Raw genomic sequence first — 23483 nt, forward strand, 5'->3', positions numbered from 1 at the left:
GGTACTCCAATTGCCACCCCCTGCATCCTTCTTCAGCATGGAAGAAGCCAGAGCAGTCTGCTTCCCTATTCCCTACCTGCAATTTGGGTAACCTCTTCAGAGGATGGTGTGATAAGAATAGGAGGTAGGAACTGGCTAGGCAGTTAGGGTAAAAAGACCCCAAAGAAATGTAGCCAGTTTCTTGGGTAAAAGTCAAAATGTCCTTGGGCCTGATAGCAATATACTCTGTTCCAAAGGCCGAAAATGTCAAAAGTATTTGGGAGCTTGTATCTAATCCTTAAAAGATTTTAAGCTTACGTCTTCAGAGGAGGGAATGTTGGAGGGGAGGGAGTGGACATGGATTTGATCAAAACACCTTATATACATGTATGAAGTTCTCAACAAAGTTTTTGCAAAAGTTAAAAAAGGAATGAAAAAATAAATGCACTAAAATATAATACAAGCTATATTGGCATCAGACAAAACACACTTGAAGGTAGCAACTTTATTGATGGTCAATTCAGAATGGGGGGAAACTGATAGCCATTTTACATATCAACATACTCTATGAAGTTTCAATAAATCATTATGGGGGACCAGTTTAAACCCCCAAACAGGCAGACAAAAAAGATCTCTCAAAGCCACTGGAATATAGGTATAGATTCTCTACAGCCACAGACATTATATGTCTGCTGGCAACAAACATCACAACACAGATGTTGACTCCTAGAAAGGTGGCAAGATCTACCTATCACTTCCTCACGTTGTCACAAGCTAGCCAAATGATAGCTTCTTTACTTTCATTACATAGCAAACATGGGCCACAAAATAAAGGAAGGGGGGAGGGAAGAAAAGTTTGGTTTATTACACTGATTTTATAACCTCTCCAATGCATTGCATACTTGAAAATGCAGTCCACCGGTAACCCCTGCAACTTATAATCATTTCTATTCTCCCAAGCACTCTTACCCACACATTTTAAGCTTATTTATGAAGATATAGACCATGTATTTCTGTATATTTTACATTTCAATTTGTACTTCCATATATTTTACATTTCAATTTACAGGTCATGAGTTTAATTTAATGGCTGCACAGTGTCTTTGGAAGAGATGACCATAATTTGCATACTTATTAGGCACCCAGGTTATTCTTATCTTTCCATAATGCCTTTATGGAAATCATCATACTTATATATCTTTATTCTGTTGTAAGTATTATTGTCAGATAAATTTCTGAATTAAAGGATTATTTTACAGATCATTTTTGTATCCAAAACGTCTCATATGATAGAACAAAGACAATCAGCAAATAGCCACACACTCCTTGTATTCTTGGCCAAATATTAGCAGTTAATATTAATTTAAATTCAGGTACTTCATACTTAGTGAACTCATACACCAGAATGTACTAAGCAAGATAAATACATAAAGGAAGGAAAAAAGATCATATAGGTTGGGGATGCAGCTCGACTAGTAAAGTGTTTCTTGGCTGCATAAAGCCCAGGGTTTGATCCCTAGCACTGCATCAACCAGGCATGGTGGTGCATATCTGTAATTCCAGTACATGGTAGGGGGGAAGGAAAATGAGAAATTCAAGATAATTCTCAGTTACATACTAAGTCTGAGGCCAGACTAAGATATATGAGACCCTGTCTCAAACAACAACAAAACAAAAATAACCCAAATATCCTAAAGATCTCATACTCAAAGGAACAGAATGCCACTCAAGGGCCCAAATACTGTATCTATATACCTAAAGTTTCTCAGGTTCACAAATGTGAACAAAAAATTTGTTTGGTTAATGTGAAAAATAAAGGAATTACAGAACAGAAAGACACAAGTTTTTTATTGCAACCTCCCTCATGTAGTCAACTAGACCAAGCACCTTAACAAGTACTGTGGCTGCCCATCTCTGAGATAAACTGCAAGCCATGTAGGACATTAATTCTCTTTGAAAATTAAATAGGACCATGCAGTAGATGCCTTTTAATGACTCCAGAAGTCACATGTGTCTTGTCTTTCAACACCTCAGCAAGTCTAAAAAGCCTATGAACATGACAGTGACAGTCAATGACTGATTATATTCTACAGTAAAGAAACCCCAAAGTCTATAGAGCTCTGTGTCACCTCTGGAAATCAGGGTTGAAGAAACAGAAACACCGCATTTTTTTTTATTTTAACCATGACACTTCAATAAATGAACGTTTGATTTAAAAATATGAATAACAGATTATTTGTATTGGTCTCACCCAAATAAGGACTGTCATGTATATTTCACTGTGACTAACATGTGGACATACCAATTCCACAATGAACTCCCTAAACATTCAGTGCTGTCATTCTTTTAAAAAATAGCCTATGTGAACATTATCATTTAAAGAGAGGACCTGAGAAGTAACTGAAGTATTCACCATCTATTTCAGGAGTTGGCAACAACTCAGGCTGGCCTTCATATGAAGAGTCTTCAAAATTCTTCAAGGTAGATAAAAGGTCTTTAGCTTCAACTTTCCCATCACTGATACTATTAGTAATGTTACATATGTCTTCTATTCCTACTTTGACAGCAAAATGTAAAATTATATGCATGGTTAGTGAATTCAGCTAATAATTTAACAGCCCAATTGTGTGTGTGTGTGCATGTGTGTGCATGTGTGTGTGTGTGCACGCATGTGCAGGTTGTTGAAGTAGGGTCTTTCACTGAGACATGTGGCTCACCACTACACTGACTGGCCAGAGAACCCCAGGAATCCTCCTGTCTGTTTCCCAGCACTGGGATTAGAAGCCTCCCTGGGGCAATCATAATTAAGAAATAATCATTTGAACAAATGTTGATTTAGGATAACGATAGCTACCTAAATTTAATTTCTCCACATAATCTCCAAAGTCCCATACAAAGTATAAAGTAAATAAAAGAACCCATAGCCTATACCTACAACAGAACTAAGATGTAGAATTTCACAAATTTTATTTTACATGTAACTGAGAAAACAAAACTCTAGGACCAGCAGAGTCAACTTCAGAGAGCATACTGACATGGAAAGTCTGGTGGAAATTTCTTGCATGAAAGCATGATCCTCATGGGTCATGGTAAGGCAAAAGAGATAACAACAACTAGGACTCACCCACAAGGAGACAGTCCCATGTGGAGCAGGTGAAGCACCAACACCAAATTGAGGTTCTGAAGGGTCAGAACCCTAATCTCTGGGGAGCTAAAATACAGGGACTTGGGTTTAAACACATGGAACGAATAATGCAGGCTTGAGCTGGTACTGCCTTTGGAGAGAGGACGAGCTCTGAAAGTGAACAGTGTTACATGGACTTTGGAGGGGAGAAGAAGAGAAACTCCAAAATGAAGTCCCTACTAAATATTACCAAATTTCAGAAGAGTCATCTTTCAAAAAAGATATCGCTTATTAAAATAACTGTAGTTCACTATAGAAACAGAAGATGGAACTCTTGAACTGAATATGCCACTCAATATTATCTCTACTCTTCCATGAGATCATCTGCTATTACTGGTCCAGAAAGTCCAATACAGATAATAATGAGCAGAAAAGAGAACCTAGCATCCATACAAAGTTACCATGAAAAGAAAGCAAAACAACATTGAAGGCCTAGGAAGATGATTCAGTAGGTAAAGTACTTGCCTTGCAAGCACAAGGACCTGGGTTCAATCCCTACAACCCATGTTTAAAAAGTCAGCCACAGTGGTGTGCATTTGTAATCTCACTGCTAGGGAAGTGGAGACAGATGGGTCCTGGGGGCTCATTAGCCAGCTACTTAGACAAATCAGAAAGCTCCAGGCCAGTGAGAGACTGCATATCAAAAAACAGACGGGGTTGGAGAGATGGCCCAGTGGTTAATAGCACTGACTGCTCTTGCAAAGGACCCAGGTTCAATTCCCAGGACCAACACAGCGGCTAACAACCATCCATAACGCCAGTTCCAGGAGATCCGACGCCCTCTTCTGATCTCCAGAGGCAGGGCATGACACAGGTGCACTTACACACATGTAGGCAATACACTCATACACATAAAAATAAATAAATTTTTTAAAAGCAGGCAGACAGTCCACGAGAGATGACACTTGAGGATGACCTCTGGCCTCTAGATGCATGTACACACCTGTATACACACATCCCCCCACACACACATGTTCACCTGTAACATGTGGATACACACATATGCACAGGCACAAAATGAAAACATACTGAAAGAAAAATAACTGACAATCCAGAATTCTCTGACTATAGGAAATAGTCCTCACTTACAAAGGTAAAATAAACTATGAGCTAGAAACTCAGCCCATTCTTAATGAAATAAAACATTAAATCCTAACCTAATGAAAGAGTAGAGCTGTCTGAAGTAATTTAGAGAATAAATATGTGGGTGAATTAAAATAACTATTTAATCCAGGCATGGTGGCACATTCCTTTAATTCCAGCAAATCTCAGAAGAGATCAAGGCCAGCCTGGTCTACCTAGCAAGTTCCAGGCCAGGTGTGGCTATAAGGAGACTCTGTAAAAAAACAAACAAACAAACAAAAGAAGTAACTATTCAAAATAACAATTATTTGTATAATTCAAAATATTGTTTAACAAAATAGTAAATAAACTGAGAATGGAATTAAGTTAAAGTATTATTCTTGGACCATATGAAAGATAGCAAATGTAACTGAATTATTACACACTGTAATATAGATGAATATAATATTACCTATTTCATTATAAAGAAAGCAAAATTCTCAAGCTAATAGAAGAGATAACTCCACTAATATTTTTAAATGAGCAATCCAAAAGAAGACAAAATGAATAGGGAGAGGTAGCTGAAATAAAAAGTACTTACTTAGTAAAATGATATATTTAAACCCAAATATATTGGTAATATCATGAAATACAAGTTAGCTAAATATTTTTAATTAGAACACACACTACTAATAACTTAATGGGGAAAATGAAATCTCCTCTACAGAAAAAAAATTAAATATATTTAGAGTAAGAGAAACAGAAAATCAACTTTAAAACGTCATGGTACTAATTGCTACCAATAGCAATTCATTCACTGGTGACCACTAAAATAATAGGAGAAACTTAAAGAAACAGGATATTTGCATAGTCTCAGAGTCCTCTCCAAGAATACTTGATTGGACTGGTAGTTTTAACACATGCTGCAAACTCCTTGATATCTCTCCCTCCTTCTTGAGTGTTGGCTGGGCTGTGAAACATCAAATGCCATAAGCCAGACTCAGAAAGAAAATACCACATTTTTCTCTCACATGTGAAACCTAGATTTATAAACATAAAGTACGGGGGGGGGGACATGAGGGAAGAAGAAGGGGTTCAGCAAAAGAGAAAAAGAGGAAGAAAAAGGTAATGGTCAATGTGCTCAAAGTGTCTGAGATACCTGTACGAAAGAACGTAATCAAACCCATTATTTTGTACAGTGAGTATATGCTAGCAGAAAAGATTTTTAAGGAGCTGCAGGAAAAGGAGCAAAGTCATTTTACAATGGACAGTGTAGCAGACATCACTTCAACCCAGGAACAGTTTGATTCCATCGGTAACAATTCAAGTTGATACCACATATGCTGTATGCGATAAAAAGAACACTTTACCTTAGTGATATCCTTCCCCCAAAGCCCTTAACTCCAGGCTTATCATAGAAAACAACAGAAAAACCCAAGCTGAGGGTTAATACAAACTATCTGATCAATACTGTGTCATAGTTATAAAAACTAAGGAAAGACCAAGAAACCGCCACATACAAGAGGACAAAGCAGGACAACTAAATGAACCAGAGTTCTTGGATGGGGTCCTGGAACGCTGAAGGAAACAAGTGAAAAAAGCTAACAAAATTTAAGTAAACTCTGTGGTTTAGTTCATGCTGTTGTCCCAATATTAATATCTTCATTTAATAGATATAATTTTTATGTGTGATGTAAACAAAAGAAGTTGAGAGTTGAATATGATCAAAATACATTGCTTAAAATTCTCAAAGAATCAATAAAATATTACTTAAAAAGTAAACCAAAAATGAAGATAAAATGGGCACATTTTTATAAAAAAACAGCTTATCAAAATGAAGAAAAGTGAATGTCATAATGTATAACCCCATTCACTCAAAGAAATTTAACCAATAATCTAAAGCCATTCCACATAAAGCTCTCAGTACATATGGCTTCGTAAGAGTTCTACTAAGTATTTGAGAAAGAAAAAAAAATATCTTCTAGAAAATAGACCAAGAAGGGATGCTCTTCAAATCATTTTAAGAACTTAATAAAGATAATATTCAACGGTATCTGTCATTAAAATAATGAAGTTAATTTGATCATAGATAAATATCTGCTTCTCAGAGCCACTATTGTATGCAAAGCCTCCTGGTATCTCTGGATAGCACCACAGTTCAGCTTCTCAAGGGGCACCTGACTTGGTGCTCCTGGAATCTGTTTTAATATATGAATAGAATTCTGACTGATCACATTCTATGACCGTCAGTTAACAAGATAATCTCACCTTGCAGGTACAACCACTGGCTTCCTACAGGGACAGGATGGGACCTCCCTCCCCTGCTTTATCTGGCCCCATGGAGCTCAGAGTTGGCACACCAATAGGGTAGTGTGACCAGCCATTCCTTTGCAGCCTGTACAAGATATCCATCCATCCTGTGTGTTCCAACCACAGTCCTTCCACCTCCCCGTGTAGAGAAATGGCCCTTTTTGGGAAGATGCATTAAAAGTACAAACCATGCTCAGGTACATTTTTTAATACTTCAGTCAGTAAGGCATTAGCTGTATGAAGGTCATTGCTCATCAATAACTTCTTGAGATCAAAGACATCAATTAGATCATTCTGGAGAACTTGGGGCACAGCTGTGAGTAGCTGTGTAACTACAAAAAAGACAGCAAAGGCAGATGTTTCAACAGCAGAAACAGTATACAACTCATCACTTAGCAACCTCAGCTTACATAAAATAATGGAAATGTACATAGAACTATGACTATAGTTCCAAAAAATAAGAGCTAATGATTAATAAAAACTTAGTGCTAGACACTTCTAATCACTTTCACTTTACCTATTTGATCTCATATAATCTCAAAGAAGTCATTATTATCGTCATTTTTCAGATAAAGAAACTGAGCAAGATTAAGTGACTTGGGGCTGGAGAGATGGTTCAGTGGTTAAGAGCACTGGCTGCTCTTGCAGAGAACCTGGGTTCAGTTCCCAGCACCCACATGGTGGCTAACAACTCTCTAAACTCCAGTTCCAGGTAATCCAATGCCCTCCAATGGCCTCTGGTCCTGGGGGAAGGGCTCATGAGTCTCTGCCCCTTACTGGGGATCTATTGGTAGCTAATAGAGGAGAGAGGGATGTTTCTTTCAGTGATATAGCCATTAGTCAGTTGTCCATGCTCCTGTAAATAACCCCTCACCTATGCTCCTGTAAGCAACCATAATCAAACTCATTGGGTCAAAAGAAAAAAAAGATATGAAAGAAGTAAAAGGGGCCTAGTTGGGATCAGTGGGAGTAGGAAGAGAACAAGAGAAGGTGATAAGGATGAATATAAAGAGAAAAGGCTTTTAAAGAATAAGGGGACACTGAGTTGATTCCATTCATTGATCTAGAACTGCTTAAAGGAAGGCAAATCTGACCGTGTTTGAGAAAGGTCCTCGGAATAGTAACAAAGGCACTTTTGTTATGACTTTTTCAACATAATTTATTCTCCCCTCCTTATAACTTTGCACCATTTTCCTCATTTACTTTTATTATCTTATATATTTATATAAGTTGCTTGAAAATTGCTTTGAAACTAAAGAGTATAAATCAAAATGGAAATCCATATGTGATTTTTTTTTTTTGGCTTTTTGAGACAGGGCCTCCCTGTAGCCTCAGTTGTCCTGGAACTTGCTATGTCGACCAGGCTGGCCTCGAACTCACAAAGATCTGCCTGCCTCTGCCTCCCAAGGTTCCAGAACCTTTCTTGAACCAAAAATACTCACTTACCTATGGACTTTTTAAATTTTGGAGTTTCTCTCATTTCCACTAAAAAAACTTTTAAATCCACTTCCATATTATCTGGAAGGTCAAAATCAAACATGCCGACATTAAAAACCTAATACTTTAATCAGCACATGAAATTAAGGCTCTGATACATAATAGCTATCCAAAATTAATGTTTGTTCATTTTTCTTTTTCAAATTATTAAAACTATTTCAATACAACTTCTAAGCGAATATATTTAAATATATTCACTTAATCTTTACAAAATTATATGATGTGAGTACCAATAATATACCTACTCTTAAAAGATGAAAGCAAAGAGGAATTAACTTGTCTAAATGACAAGACCAGGAAACCCCTTTGGAGACTGTTATTGAACTGATTTAGTCTCATCCCAGAGGCAGCCATGTTAAATATTAGCATTTACATACACTGACACAGAGTCATAAGCCAGGTAAGCTACAATAATGTGGCTGTCCATGACAGCAGACAATGAAGGGATATAACTGCCTTAAGGAGTCTGAATTATAATGAAATGGCAACATGGATAAAATAGAAACCATCCCAATACAAACGCCAGCAGATAGCATGTAAAATGAGACATTGTATGAATCTATGACTTGAGTCACATGGAGGAAATAAGAAAAGGTTAACCGGGAAACAAGGTATAGTTTAGTAAGCAGTAAGTACCAACACTGCAGCTATCTTCAAGATATATTTAAGAGCCATAAATAGCTAGATACTTGATTTAAATGCTCGTGTAGAATAATACAAGGATTTGAGTTCATGTGAACTTATATCAAGTAAAACTGGGATGCCTGGAGGGTTTCGTTCAATCCCATATAAGGAAGATATGTGGGGGCTAGAGAGATGGCTCAGAGGTCAAGAGTGACTCCTGCTCCTCCAGGGGACCCAAGTCAGTTCTGAGCACCTACATCCAGTGGCTCACAACCACCTTAACTGCAGCTCCAAGGGATCCAATGCCCTCCTCTAGCTTCATGGGGTACTTACACATCACATACACACACACAACACACACACACACACAACACACACACACACACACACACACACACACAAATAAAAATAAGAGGAAGGCCAGATGTGGTGGTGCATACCTTTAATCCCAGCACTCGGGAGGCAGAGGCAGGTGGATCTCTGTGAGTTCAAGGCCAGCCTGTTCTACATAGTGAGTTCCAGGACAGCTGGGGTTACAAGGAGACCCTGTCTCAAAAAGACCAAAAAAAAAAAAAAAAGAGGAAGATAATTGCTCACTGACTCAGTATGAACAAGGAGGCTTAAATAACTCAATCTGATAAAAACTGATCCACATGAAAAATAACACACATCAAAAAGATCATTCACCATGATCAATTAGGCTTTATTGCAGAGATGCAGGGATGGTTCGATATACGCAAGTCAATCATTAATCATATAAATGGACTCAAAGACAAAAAACACATTGTCATCTCAATAGCTGCAGAAAAGGCTTTTGACAATATTCAGCATGCATTCATGTTCAAAGTCCTAGAGGGAACTGGACTGAAGGGAACATACACCAGCATAATCAAAGCTATATACAACAAACCCACAACCCACATCATTCTAAATGGAGAAAAACTGGAAGCATTCCCATTAAAATCAGGAACCAGACAAGGATGTCCACTCTCACCATTCATTTTCAACATAGTGCTTGAAACTCTGGCTAGATCAGTAAGACAGGAGAAGGAAATTAAAGGAGTATTAATGGAAAAGAAGAGGTCAAACTATCACTTTTTGCAGATGATATGATAGTATACCTAAGCAATCCCAAAAGTTCCACCAGAAAACTCCTAGAACTGATCAACACTTTCAGTATTGTGGCATGTTATAAAATCAATCTACAAAAATCAGTAGCCTTACTATATACCAATAACAAGCAATTGGAGAAAGAATATAGGGAAATACTCCCATTCACAATTGCTGCAAAAAAATAAAATAAATAAAATATATTGGAATAAATCTGACCAAAGACACCAAAGGTCTCTACAACGAAAATTTTAAATCATTAAAGAAAGAGATTGAGGAAGACACCAGGAGATGGAAGCACCACCCTTGCTCATGGATTGGAAGAATTAATATTGTGAAATGACCATCCTATCAAAAGCAATATATAGATTCAATGCAGTCCCAATCAAAATCCCCAAGATATACATCACAGAATTAGAAAAAACCATCCTTAAATTCATATGGAAACACAAAAGACCCCAGATAGCCAAAGCAACCCTGAGCCCAAAGAACAACTCTGGTGGATTATGATACCAGATCAAAGTATACTACAGAGCTATAGTCATAAAAAAAAACAGCATGGTACTGGCATAAAAAAATAGACACATAGATCAGTGGAACATCATTGAAGATCCAAACCTGAGTACACATAATTTCAGCCACCTGATATTTGACAAAGGTGCCAAGAACACACAATGGAGGAAAGACAGCATCTTCAACAAATGGTGCTGACAAAACTGGATCTCCATCTGTAGAAGAATGAAACTAGATCCTTATCTTTCACCTTGCACAAAAGTCAACGCCAAATGGATCAAAGACCTACATGTGAAACTGGAAACCCTGAAACTCTTAGAAGAAAATATTGGCAGTAACTTATAAGATATAGGTGTAGGAAAGGATTTTCCAAATCAGACAGAAGTTGCTTGGGAATTAAGGTCAACAATCAACAAGTGGGACCTCATTAAACTAAAAAACTACTGTACAGCAAAAGAAACAATCAAAAAAGTGAAGAGAAAACCCACCAAATGGGAAAAATCTTCATCACTGACACATCTGACAGGGGTTTAACATCCAGAATATATAAAGAACTCAGAAAACAAAGAATTGAGAAACCAAATGACCCCATTAAAAGATGGGCTAAAGATCTAAAGAGGGAGTTCTCAAATGAAGAAACAAAAATGTGGTATATTTATACAATGAAGTTCTATTCAGCAGTAAAGAAAAATGAAATAATAAAATTTCCAGGTAAATGGTTGGATCTAGAAATTGTTATACTATGTGAAGTAACAGACTCAGAAAAACAAACAACATATGTTCTCCCTCATATGTGGATCCTAGCACCAAATCCTTTTAAATTCCAGGTCCTTTTAATAAGATGATGCTATACAGCAGTCCCTTCTGCATGAAATAACTACCATCGTCATGATTTCAGCTGAGCCTGATCGCTAAACATCCTCACAATTGGGTTTGTTGATGGTTGTGCTCATTCATTAAAGGAGGGCCAAGTAGGGTCATTGGACCCCCGCTGGAGTATCCAGCCACTCATCCCAGCCAACTGTATGTAATTTGGCCCTAATCACACATGGCCTCCTGAATTTGGGGAGAGCTAATGTATACAATCTGGGGAAGGCTAGGAAGACATGACCCATGCTAGGTAAAGGCTTTCCAGTGTGCATACCCTCAGGTCGTACATACACCTCAGCAACCCCTCAGTTATCTCGGTAAGTAAGCTCAATAAATTCATTGGTTCCCAGTAAAACTTTAATCAAACATTGGCTTGACACTAGAACCTTAAAAGGGAATAAGCATTGCTTAGCATCCCCAGGAAAAGAAGTCTCACAACAGATGGAAAATTTATTTGTTAATGCTATTATATCTCATAATTATTTTTTAAAAAAAGAAAACGAGAATGTAAAAGATGTTAAAGGGATATGGGAATGAAGATATTTTCCAAAACAGAAAAAATGAGAAAACCAAGCAAGTGATGAAGGTCTATGTAGGTCTGTTATGAAATATAAAGGATGAGGCAAAAATATGCACATAATCTTAAAATGTTTATGGTCATAGTTTAGTTAACTAGTTTAAGGAATAAAATATATATCTATGCAAGGTTTATCTGAGAATATTTGGTTTTTTACCCAAGCCTTATCTACATAGCACATGATAATTAAAAGTACCAGAATGGTAGAACTAACCTTATTAGATGTTTAACAGCCATAGTTTGAGGCCTATACTAATGTGGTCAGAGGGACTTAAAGGACAGTTTGCCCCTTGCCCTCCAAGGTCGACCAAGTTCCAGGGGACTATGGAACATCTCTCAAAAATATCCTGTAATTGTGGTGAGTCACCTGTCCTCTTGTTCAGGGAAGCCATGGAGACCCCACAAGATGGATTTTTACTAGTGTCCAGTCTACAAAGAGGAGGGTAAACTCAGAGGAAACATCTCATTCATGCGTCCAAGTGAAGCCAGACATGGTCGAGCAGGACCTTTGACTTATCTTCACATAGATTGAACTGGTAAAAGAAAGGAGCTGGGAGCTCCTCCCAAACCCATGTGACCCCTGAGGAACAGATCCTCAAATGACCTTAAATATAAAAATAAATTGATTTATTTGGGCCAACTGTATGGTCTTAAACACTCAAAAGCAAAGTATAAACAAAGAGTAAAGTCATCAGTATATTTCTTTAAGAGTTCAAAGGATCACACTTCCCAGACATTAGGCTTAAGTCTATATAAAAAGTTATTTAGACAATTATTTTGCAATGATGATTTTGTTCCAAACCAGAAAGTGCTGCTCAGATGTAAGACTTCAGACCTTGGTCTCCAATACTGTAGTGCCCACCTGTAGCTAAGGGAGACAACCAGCTATTGTTCTATTGTTTTCTCCCCTTATCTAGGAGCCTTTGAGAGGGAACTGACACTGATTCTAACCACTCCAACAGCTATCAAAATACCTGAAACAAATCCTGAATCCATCACTCCAGCTTTGGAAGACAAAAGAAAAATGAGGAGGAACACAATAGAGGGATGCTTTTGGAAACCCTTGTCAAGAAATTCCAATGGACTCTCATATGAACATTTGAAATTTGCCCTATTCTGACTTTTTTCTAAGTTCCCTGTCTAGAACATGTTATGCTAATTACTCTTGCCTTTACTTCTCCTTCACATCTCCTATTCACCAGCCAGGGACTTTCTTTTCCCCCTAGAGATAAGTTATGCAGTTTGTGAGTCTTTTAGATAGACCCACTGAAGGGGTACTCCAATTGTCTTACCCTGAGTTCCTGTTCAGCATGGAAGAAGCCAGAGAGCAGTCTGAGTCCCGATTCCCTATCGTTAATTTGGGTAACCTCGTTAGAGGATGGCGTGATAAGAATAGGAGGTAGGAATTGGCTAGACAGTTAGGGTAACAAAAAAAAAATAGCCAGTTTCTTGGCTAAAATTCACAGTGTTCTTGGGCCCCTTAGCAACATATTCCATTCCAAAGGCCAAAAATATCAAAAATATTTGGGAGCTTTAATCTAATTCTTAAAAGATTTTAGGGTTACCTCCAGAAGGGGGGATGTTAAAGTAGCCAAAAGCCCTATAAAAATAAATTAATAAAAGAAGAAGAAGAAAAAGAAAAAATATAGTGATAGGGCAATATGAGAGGAGTTGGAGGGGAAGGAGTGGGCATGGATTTGATCAAAACACCTTATATGCATGTATGAAATTCTCAATTAATTATTTTTTAAAAACTAACAGCAATAAACCAATAATGAAACACATGGAAGGAAACAAAAGGAAAATAAATGAGCTGAGTGTGGTGATGCCCTCCTATAATCCCACAAACCAAGGAAATGGAGGCAGGAAGATTAGGAAATTCAAGGTCAACCTCTGCTACATTAGCATAAAATTTTACTTTTGTCTTTAATACATGGTAAAATTATATGTATGCCAAATAATTGTTTTAAGATAAATTTTTATCATTTATTATCAGTAAAAAAAAGAATGCATAGCAAAACAAAGCACTTGTCATGTCTACATTCTATTACACAATGTGCAGTATTTCCCCATTCACACTTGTAAGTAATAAATGGAAATTAACAAGTATGTATCATAACTAGGTGAATATGAGAAGTTAGAGATATCAACAAATATGTAAATTATTAGATTATTTGGCTTTCACTTATAGCTTCCAGTAGGATGACTCTTTCTTTCATCTTTTTATATATACTTTTTATATATTCTTTTTCTTCTTTTAAGGAAGAAAAATGAAGAAAATTTCAAGCAAAAAAATTTTTTTAAGCTCACCACTGATATTGCAATGTTTAAGGGTTTCATTAAAGTCCTCCTCAGCTAAATTACCATTCAAATATTTTAAGGCATGCTCCAAGTCAGATACAGCAATCTGGCCATCATCAACATGTGACAAGATGTCAGTAGCTTCTTTGATCTCTACAAAGACAAATATGTACAATACATGGCTGTAAAAACTGCATGTAAAAGTATTTCAATCAATAGAATATGCAAAAGTTTGGGACTGAAAAGAAACAAGCACGGGATTTGTGGGGAGGGTTGAAGGGAAGCCAGTGTGGTTGAATTACAGACATCAAAGTTAATGGTACACAATAATGCTATGGAGCTAAGGTGTGCACATGAAGGAAATCAATTCGGAAGTTTCTCAAAAAACAAAACTGAAAACAGAACTACCACAGGATAGACATTTGAGTGGGTGATGAAAACATGGTACCTATACACAAAAGAATGTTATGCAACTGTAAAGAAAAATTAAACTACAACATTTGAAGGAAAATGGAGGGAACTGGAGATTACTATGTTAAGAGGAGTGACCCAGACTCAGAAAGACAAACCATGTTTTCTCTCATACACAGATCCTAGATTTGGGCAAGATATATTAGAAATGAATGAGCATTTGTCAATGACCTGAAAAAAACTCTCTTGTGCATGAAATTTTTAGCAAATATAAAGCCCATACTCAACATTTACTGTTGGGAGCTTCTAGGCACAGCCATTTTAGGCTGTGGCAGCTTGCCTTGACTTAAGCATTGGAGAAAGAATGCTTCCACCTTGGGAGTTTCCCTGCTCTCTGCTTCTGTGGTCTGAGTGGACAGGCTACGCTTCCCTGATTAATTGGCAGTCTTGGAAACATAACTAAAGAGTTCTATTTCAGTTTATGGGTACCGGAGTTTCTCAGCACTGATAGCTTGGTTTCTATGTAGAAGTAATGAACTAGAGTAGTTGCTAAGAGTAATCACAAACAGTGCACCTTATATCTAAGATATCATAAATATTATGCAGCTGAATCTTGGATACTGTCAACGTTGGGTGAGTTTCGGTTGGGGAAGTAATGTATTCTTGGTAGTACCATAATGTACCCTTGGTCATTCCTTGGTTACTTTCTGTTTAGTGATGTATCCTTAGTTATTCCTTGGTTACTCCAGATATGATTCCTATATAAGCTTGGTTTGGTTCACAATAAACATGCACTGGCACATAGACTTCTGTATCCCCTGTGTCTTGATTTCTAGCTGTCGGTCCCCAAGCACTTCAGGCTTGAACTGTGGTCACTGTACTGTGACAATTTACTGTTGGCAATTTCAGGTTCCAAGACAGAACCTCTTTTCTAAAATCTGAATATTTAGAGAAAGAAATAATTAAATGAGGAATAGCATTCCGACCTTAGTCTGAAAAGAAACTAGACAAATTAAGTTCTTTCCTCATAGCATTTATCACTGAGGACCATTCTGTTCTCAGAGCTCTTCCCTAGGCCTTGGACTACTGTTCCTCACCCTCCATCTTCCCAGTCTCGCTGTGGTCTCCTCCACCCACTCCTGCATGTCACAGATGCTTCCTCTCCTGCGGCCGCTCTCTGTTCACTCTGGGCACCACCTGTGGCCGCTCTTCTGCTCACTGGGTGCTGTCTCCCTGCGCCGCTCCTCCACTCGCATGGGCGCCACCTGTGGCCGCTCTCCATTCGCGTGGTGTTGATGGCACAGGCACTGCCTGAGATCACACGGGCTCTGCCTCCTGGGCGCTGCCTCCGATCACAGGGGCACCGCCTGCGATCGCATGGGCACCGCCCTTTGCTCCTGGCTGCGGCCACAAGCTGTGGCCACTCTTCTGCTCACTTGGCACTGAAGCAGGTCTTCTGCTCGTTCAGTGCTGAGGCCGCTCTTCTGCTCGCCAGGCGCTACCTCCAATAGTCGCTACTTCTGTCCATCCTGGACCCCAGGGCTGGTGAGGAGACTGTGTCAGCGGAGGCGCATTCAGTAGAAGGGTACAAGCTTATATAGGGGTAGGGGTCCAATCAAGAAGTTACAACTAAGATCTTTGGCAGGGCTGTGTCCCATCATAACATGGAGAGTCAGACAATTTATTAGCACGACAGATTTCAGGTTACTTAGGTTCTGGTTTCCTGTGCAGGGCCTGGATTCCTGGGAACCACGTGACCCAGGCTGTTGCACTATTTAAGTGTTACAATTTGGAATCTCAAGGGAAGTGATTAGGGAGTGGCGAGGTCTAGGCATCAGTCTCATGATCTACCAATGGGAGCAAATGTCACAACGCGTTCCTTGTGGCTCCAGCGGTCTGGCCATTGCCTAGGGCCTGCTGTATGACTGTCATTAAGACTTTCACCCTAGGCTCAAGCCTGTCTCCCACACTCTCCCTATTATTCTGCCAATAAAGCACTTGCTTTTTAGTCTGAAATTCATCTCTCTCTTCTCTCTCTCTTTCTGGCTCTTCTACCTGGCTACTAATCCTGGAGCTTTTCCTAAGTTTCAGTTATTATTCAGTTTCAGTTATTATCATTTAACCCACATACTTCCTACAGAGGTGTAAACTAGAACAAAGATCTATTTAAGGGATGTCATAGAAATAGGGTGGTCTATTTGCATAGATGAGCAGTATTGCAGTTGAAGAACACGAATAATTCACAACTAGCCTAGGTATTACTTGGAACAAAAGGAGGTTAGAAAACAGATAAATTATATTTACCTTAATTTTTTGACTTGGGTAGGAGAAACAAAAACAAATAAACTAAAATCCCTCCAAAATGGGTGTGGACAACTTTACAGATTACTCTAAGAAAATATTTCTGAAGCTCAGCACTATTAACTTGTGGTGCAGACAGCTATTAGAGCACAGTGGTGCTGCTACTGTATATGGTGGATGCTTAGCAGCAACTATTGCCTCTTACTCTCTAATGCAGCCCTTCCACATCAGTTTTAACAATAAAACTCCCCCAGATATTGTCAAATATTTTGTTTTTAATTTGTGTGTGTGTGTGTGTGTGAGAGAGAGAGAGAGAGAGAGAGAGAGAGAGAGAGAGAGAGAGAGAGAATGTCTCCTGTGCAGGACAAGCACATCACTGGCCCTCCATTGGGAAAATTTTGACTGTGCTTTTTGGCTGAAGTTAAATTTAAAGGCAGTAGATGACTTTTAAAATATAGTTAAGAACCACATAGATGATCAGATAAAATTTTTGCAAATAAAAAACTTAACACAACTGGCTGCAGAAACAAATTTTAATTAAATCATTAAACAATACTTAATATAAAGGCCTTTTTCAAGGGAGAAAGGGATGAAGGGAGAAAACTATAGGACTATTCATCTAAAATACTCATGTAAAGGGATTTTCAATTTGAAAAGAAATTATTCTGAAAACAAACAACATCATTTGAAGCTACACAACAACATACAGAAATAGCAATCCAGCCCATAGGATCATCCAGGCATTTGATTTTGTAACAGTGAAATCTCTTCAAGGGCTGGAGAGATAGCTCAGTGCTTAAGAGCACTGGCTGTTCTTGCAGGGGACCTGGATTCATTTCCCAAGTGGTGGCTCACAGTCATCTGTTAGTGCAGTTCCAAGGGATTCAACACCCTCTTCTGGCCTCTGCAGGCATTGTATGCACATGGGTGCACTTACATACCTGCAAGCAAAACATTCCTACACATAAAAATTGTTATTTTATTATTTTAATTTTTTTTGAGTGTTTTGCCTGCATGTATGTAAGTGCACCCATTTGTGCAATGTCTGCAGAAGCCAAAAGAGGGCCTCAGATGCCCTGGAACTGGAAGTATGGACAGTTGTTAGCCACCATGTGGCTGCTGTGTATATGGGTGCTGGGAACTGAACCCAGATCCTCTGGGAAAGCAGCCAGTGCTCTTAACCATTGAACCATCTCTCCAGCCCTTGGCCACCATGGGCATTACACACATGGGTGAACTTATATATATGCATGCAAAACATTCAAAAACTTTAAATACTAAATTGAAATCAATTTAAAAATTTAAATCTCTGCAAATATATAGTGCTAAATCTAATTTATAGTTGGTATTCAAACAAATTCATGACATTTGGGGGGAATTAAGTATTAAGACCTATTGGATATTTGATAAAATGGTTTGAAATCCTTAAATAAAAATTTAGAAAAGGGAACTGGAGACATGGCTCAGCAATTAAGACTGTGTACTGCTCTTGCAAAGGACACAAATTCGATTCCTCATAGCCATGTTGGGCAGCACACAACCACCTGTAATTCCAGGTCCAAGGATCCAGTGCCTCTGGCCTCCCCATGTACCCTCACTCACATGCACATACTCATACAGATATACACATATCCACATAATTTAAAATAAATTGAAAATAGTTTAGAAAAACAGCAATATCCCTCATTAGAACTGAAAGCCAATGGCTAAGATCCCTTAAAAGTGAGATGTAATTTGTGTCCCTAAATGTGTGGGTCCATCTACTGAAGCCTGGTTAACCTACCAAGAGTCTTGCCCTTAAAGTAGACTGACTCTCCCCCTCCCAGCAGCCATAGTTTGCTAATAGTTCCTCAGATAGGGCTGGGGTTTCTTAGCCAAGTCATATGATTTACACACACACACACACATATATATATACATAAATATATATATTCATATTTACTATATATTACATGAAATTAGGCAGCAGGTAGTGAGGGGTACAGAAGAGGGAATCTAAATACAGTTGAAATAGATTGTATGAAATTCACACAAATTCAATTTTGAAATATTTAAAAGAAATGATCATTACAAGCTGCTGATTATCTGCTTAATCAACTCACCCAAGCCATTTTTCAGTCCATCCAAATATCTGTCTTTATCAAACTGATGGCTTCCTTTCATGGAGTCCAGTGTGCTGACAGCCTCTTTCAATGCTACAAGTACAGAGAATATGCCTATGGCACATACATGCAATATACATGAAATACACACACAACATTCTTGAGCAAAGCAATAAATCAATAATCTTTTCGATCTGCACTGTCCAATATGGCACTCACCAGCCACATATGGCCCCATAGTAGAGCAGCGAGTCTCCACTCAGGCAAGTTTCTACACCCCTGTCTGGCAGCTTCCTTCACTCCGACTGTCTTCTATGTATAGAAGCCTTTAATAGCTGCATATAAATCTACTTCTCATATTCATTTTGCTTTGTTTTGTTGTTTTTGTATTTTTTTTTTTGTTTTTTAGTGAGTTTTTTTGTATTTTTTGAGACAGGGTCTCCTTATAGCCCCAGATGGCCTGGAACTCATTTTGTAGACCAGGTTGGCCTCAGTCTCACAGAGATCCACTGCCTCTTGCCTCCCAAGGTATGAACCACCATACACAGGCACATACACAGGAACACATAAACACATACATGATAAAATTTAAATTCTTGGAGCTGGAGAGATGGCTTAGTGGTTAAGAATACTGTTCTTGCAGAAGACCTAGGTCTGAATCCCAGCACTCACATGGCAGCTAACAACTGTCTGTAACCCCAGTTCCAGGAGATCTGACAGCTTCTTCTGTCCTCCAAGGGCATTGCACAACATGGGTGCACTTACCAACATTCAGGCATAACACTCATACACATAAAATAAAAATAATAAATAAAAATTTTTTTTAATTTAAATTCTTAATTTTTGGGGTCTTTTTGAGACAGTCTCCCTGTAGCTCCAGCTGTCCTGGAATTCACTATGTAGACCAGGCTGGCCTTGAACTCACAGAGATCTGCCTGCCTCTGCCTCCCCAGTGCTGGGATTAAAGGTGTGTGCCACCACACCCGGTCTTAATTTAATTTTTTTTAAAGAAAATAACAATACTATCTGGACAAATCAAAGGTTCTGAGATTAAAAGACAAAGTTTTACTAAAATGAAAATTGATACCTTTAAACATGTTTATTACCCAGGAAAAAAAAAAAAATAAAAGTGAGCTGCTAACCTGGGCTGCACAACCCACCAGCCTCTTTCCTGAACACCCGGGCTGACCTCTCCACCTGGGACCACCACTGCATCCTGATCCCTTGCATCCAGACCAACCCAGTTCCTTCTCAGGTACACCAGGAGCCCTCTGGACCTGGTCCCACCCTCACCTTCTGTTGGGGAACCCTGCTGCTAGGGTTGTAGTCCTCCATGTCCAGATAGCTCTAAGGGGCTTGGTGCCATATGGAAGGACTCCCCTTTTCAGCAGGGGGCCTCCGGCTCTCATCCTGACTTACCTGAAAAGTGCTGCCAAGCACGGATGCCTGACCTTATTTGGAACATGACCTTTGGCATAGTTACCTGGAGTAAAAACTACCCCCAGGTTTTTTCTATATGATAATTAGGCATTGCCCAGTAGTCAGACGATAGGAGCCTACTCCCACATGTAAATAAAGCATACTATGAGCACCTATCAGCTGAGGCATTGGCTATTGCCTCCATATTATATTTTCCCTAGTTCTCCCACTGAATAAACGGAGCTATTTCACTGAATCTGGAGCTATTTCACTGAGTCTGGAGCTGTTTGCATCATTGAACCTGCCTCCCTGGAAGGGCTTTCTTCCGTCAGTGCTCACTGGCCGTCCTGACCTGGCTTGTTCGCTTCTGCTCCCTTTGTCCTCGTGGACTGGTGGCCAATGACCCACGAGGAGAGGGAGCAACCCCACAACCTTCCTCTGCTTCCCTGGGCCTGCAAACCCGCCAGCCTCTCTCCTGGGTAAGTCCATCATGCCCTCCGTGCCTTGACTCCCCCAGCCTCATTCACGCACCCATCTCCCCCTGCCCGGCTCTTCTCCTAGCCTGGGTACCAGGCCCCTTCCTTGTCTTGGCACCCCAGACACGGGGGAACCACCACTGCTTCCTGATTCTTTGTATCCAGACCAACCCAGTTCCTTCTTGCTGTCCCCAGGAGCCCTCTGGGCCTGGTCCCACCCTCACCTCCCTCTGCTTCTCTCAGCTGTACAACCCACTAACCTCTTTCCTGGACACTGGGCCTGACCTCTAGGCCTGGAACTACCCCTGCTTCCTGATCACTTGCATCCAGAGGAAACCAGGTCCTTCTCCGGGTCCCCAGGAGCCCTCTGGGCCTGGTCCAGCACTCACCTCCCTCTGCTTCCCTGGCCCTGCATAACCGGCCAGTCTCTCTCCTCAGTATGTCCATCAAGCCCTCCATGCCTTGACTCCCCCGAGCCTCATTCACCCTCCCATATCCACTCCCCCACCATCTCTCCTCCTAGCCTGGATACTCTACCATTCCTTGTCTTGGCACTACAGACACTGGGGAACCACCACTGCTTCCTGATCCTTTGCATCCAGACCAACCCAGTACCTTCTCATGGTGCCCAGGACCCCACTGGGCCTGATCTGGCCCTCACCTCCCTCTGCTTCCCTGGGCTGCACAACCTGCCATCCTCTTTCCTGGACTCTGGAGCTGATATCTCATCTATCTGATCCTTTGCATCCAGACCAACCCAGTTCCTCCCTGCAGTCTCCAGGAGCCCTGGGGGCCTCTTCCAGCCCCCATCTCCCTTCATATCTCTGGGTAGCATGTGGACCAGCTGCCCAAGACCAGCATCTTTCCTGGGCCCTGCTCCCAGGCCAGTCCAACACCCAAATTCCTGAGGACAACATCTTTTCTGGAGGGATCCAGACCTTAGGAGAAAGCCTGAGAGCATCTGATCCTCATCTGACTTGGGCCTCTGTGGGAACTCCTGAAGACAAAAGCAATCTGGCCACTCCAATATAAAATCAAAAGAGAGAACCAGAAGCTTAGAAAAATCAGCTTTTCATGCGCAAAACTACAAAAGAAATCCACACATCAAATCACAGAGAAAAAATAACAACACGAAAAACCAAAGAGTCTCACACAAGAATCACAAACTACAAAAGAAATTCGCATGTTAAAATCACAGAGAAAAAACAATATCATAAAAAAACAAAATAACATATCCACACAAAATACCAATAGTCCTCTAGAGGACTATGAGAACCCCTAGAGATAATGCAGGACATGGAACTCAAAAGATAAACATGATAAAATAATTCAATGAATTTAAAGAACACACAAAGAAATGAAAAAATTGAAGGAAGATAGGGATAAACTTCTGAATGAATTCAGAAAGGAATTAGAAATATTGAAGAATACTCAGGCTGAAATGAAGAAGGAAGTGAAATACTCAGTAAGCCAATTAGAAATGACAGCAGAAAGCCTCACCAATCAGATGAATGAAATGGAAAACAGAGTATCAGGACTGGAAGATAAAATGGACAAACTAGACCACTAAGCAAAGATTATAAAAAATTTAAGAAATCACAAGAACGGAGTATGCAGGAATTGTGGGACACCATAAAAAGACCAAACTTACGAATCATAGGCATACAGGAAGGAGAAGAATCCCAAGATAATGGCATGGTCCAGATCTTGAACAGAATCATGGAAGAAAATTTCCCAAAATTAAAGAAAGACATGCCCATGCAAATACAAGAAGCATATAGGGCATCAAACAGACAGGACCAGAAAAGAAACTCTCCACAGCACATCATAGTAAAAACACTACATGTACAAAACAAAGAGACAATTATGAAAGCTGCAAAAGAGAAACAACAAGTCACATATAAAGGAAAACCCATTAGGATTACAGCTGGCTTTTCAGTGCAAACTATGAAAGCCAGAAGAGCCTGCACCAAAGTCTTCCCAGTTTTAAATGAGCACAGATGCCAACCAAGACTATTATACCCAGCCAAAATGTCTATTATAGTTGAAGAGGAAAGAAAAATCTTCCATAACATAAATAGGCTGAAGAAATTCATGTCCACAAAAACAGCCCTTCAGCGAGTTCTGGAAGTAATACAAACAGCTGAATAAAGGAATAACTGTACCCAAGGGGTTGCAGAAAGAAATTCAGTGAAAGTTTAACTGTGGGAAAGTACAGCTAAATCGAGAATGTGAACAGAAATAAAAATGACAGGATTCAATACTCATCTTTCATTAATAACTTTAAATATTAATGGACTGAACTCCCCAATCAAAAGACACAGACTAGGTAAATGGATTAAGAAACAAAACCCATCTTTTTGTTGTCTGCAAAACACTCATCTCACTGTCAAAGACAGGCACTATCTTAATGTGAAAGGATGGAAAAAAAAAATATACCAAGCTAGTGGTACTAAGAAAAAGCAGGCATTGAAATTCTAATATCTGACAAAAAAAGACTTTAAAATAAAACTAACCGGAAGAGATAAAGAGGGCCACTTCATTCTAATCAAAGGAACAATAAATGAAGAAGATATTACAATCATTAACATATATTCACCAAACTTTGGTGCACCCAACTTCATAAAAACAATACTACAGGACTTTAAGACCCAGATTAATCCCAACTCATTAATAGTAGGGGACTTCAATACCCAACTATCTCCATTAGATAGGTCAACAGGGCAGAGAGTTAACAGAGAGACATC

The 23483-nt window shown here is 39.4% G+C and overlaps 1 protein-coding gene across 1 annotated transcript in view; it reads right to left on the reverse strand.

Annotated features, from left to right (window-relative positions):
• The window catches only part of Efcab13 (EF-hand calcium binding domain 13), a 103217-nt gene that overhangs the window by 15011 nt on the left and 64723 nt on the right, over positions 1-23483 (reverse strand). Inside the window, 6 exon segments of the mRNA XM_029558072.1 lie at positions 6724-6867; positions 7982-8053; positions 14037-14180; positions 15326-15424; positions 15576-15839; positions 18842-18934. Coding sequence (XP_029413932.1) covers positions 6724-6867; positions 7982-8053; positions 14037-14180; positions 15326-15424; positions 15576-15839; positions 18842-18934 — 816 coding nt within the window.

This window comes from Nannospalax galili, unplaced genomic scaffold, assembly GCF_000622305.1.
Source record: "Nannospalax galili isolate Female #2095 unplaced genomic scaffold, S.galili_v1.0 scaffold1128, whole genome shotgun sequence".
Taxonomy (NCBI): Eukaryota; Metazoa; Chordata; class Mammalia; order Rodentia; family Spalacidae; genus Nannospalax; species Nannospalax galili.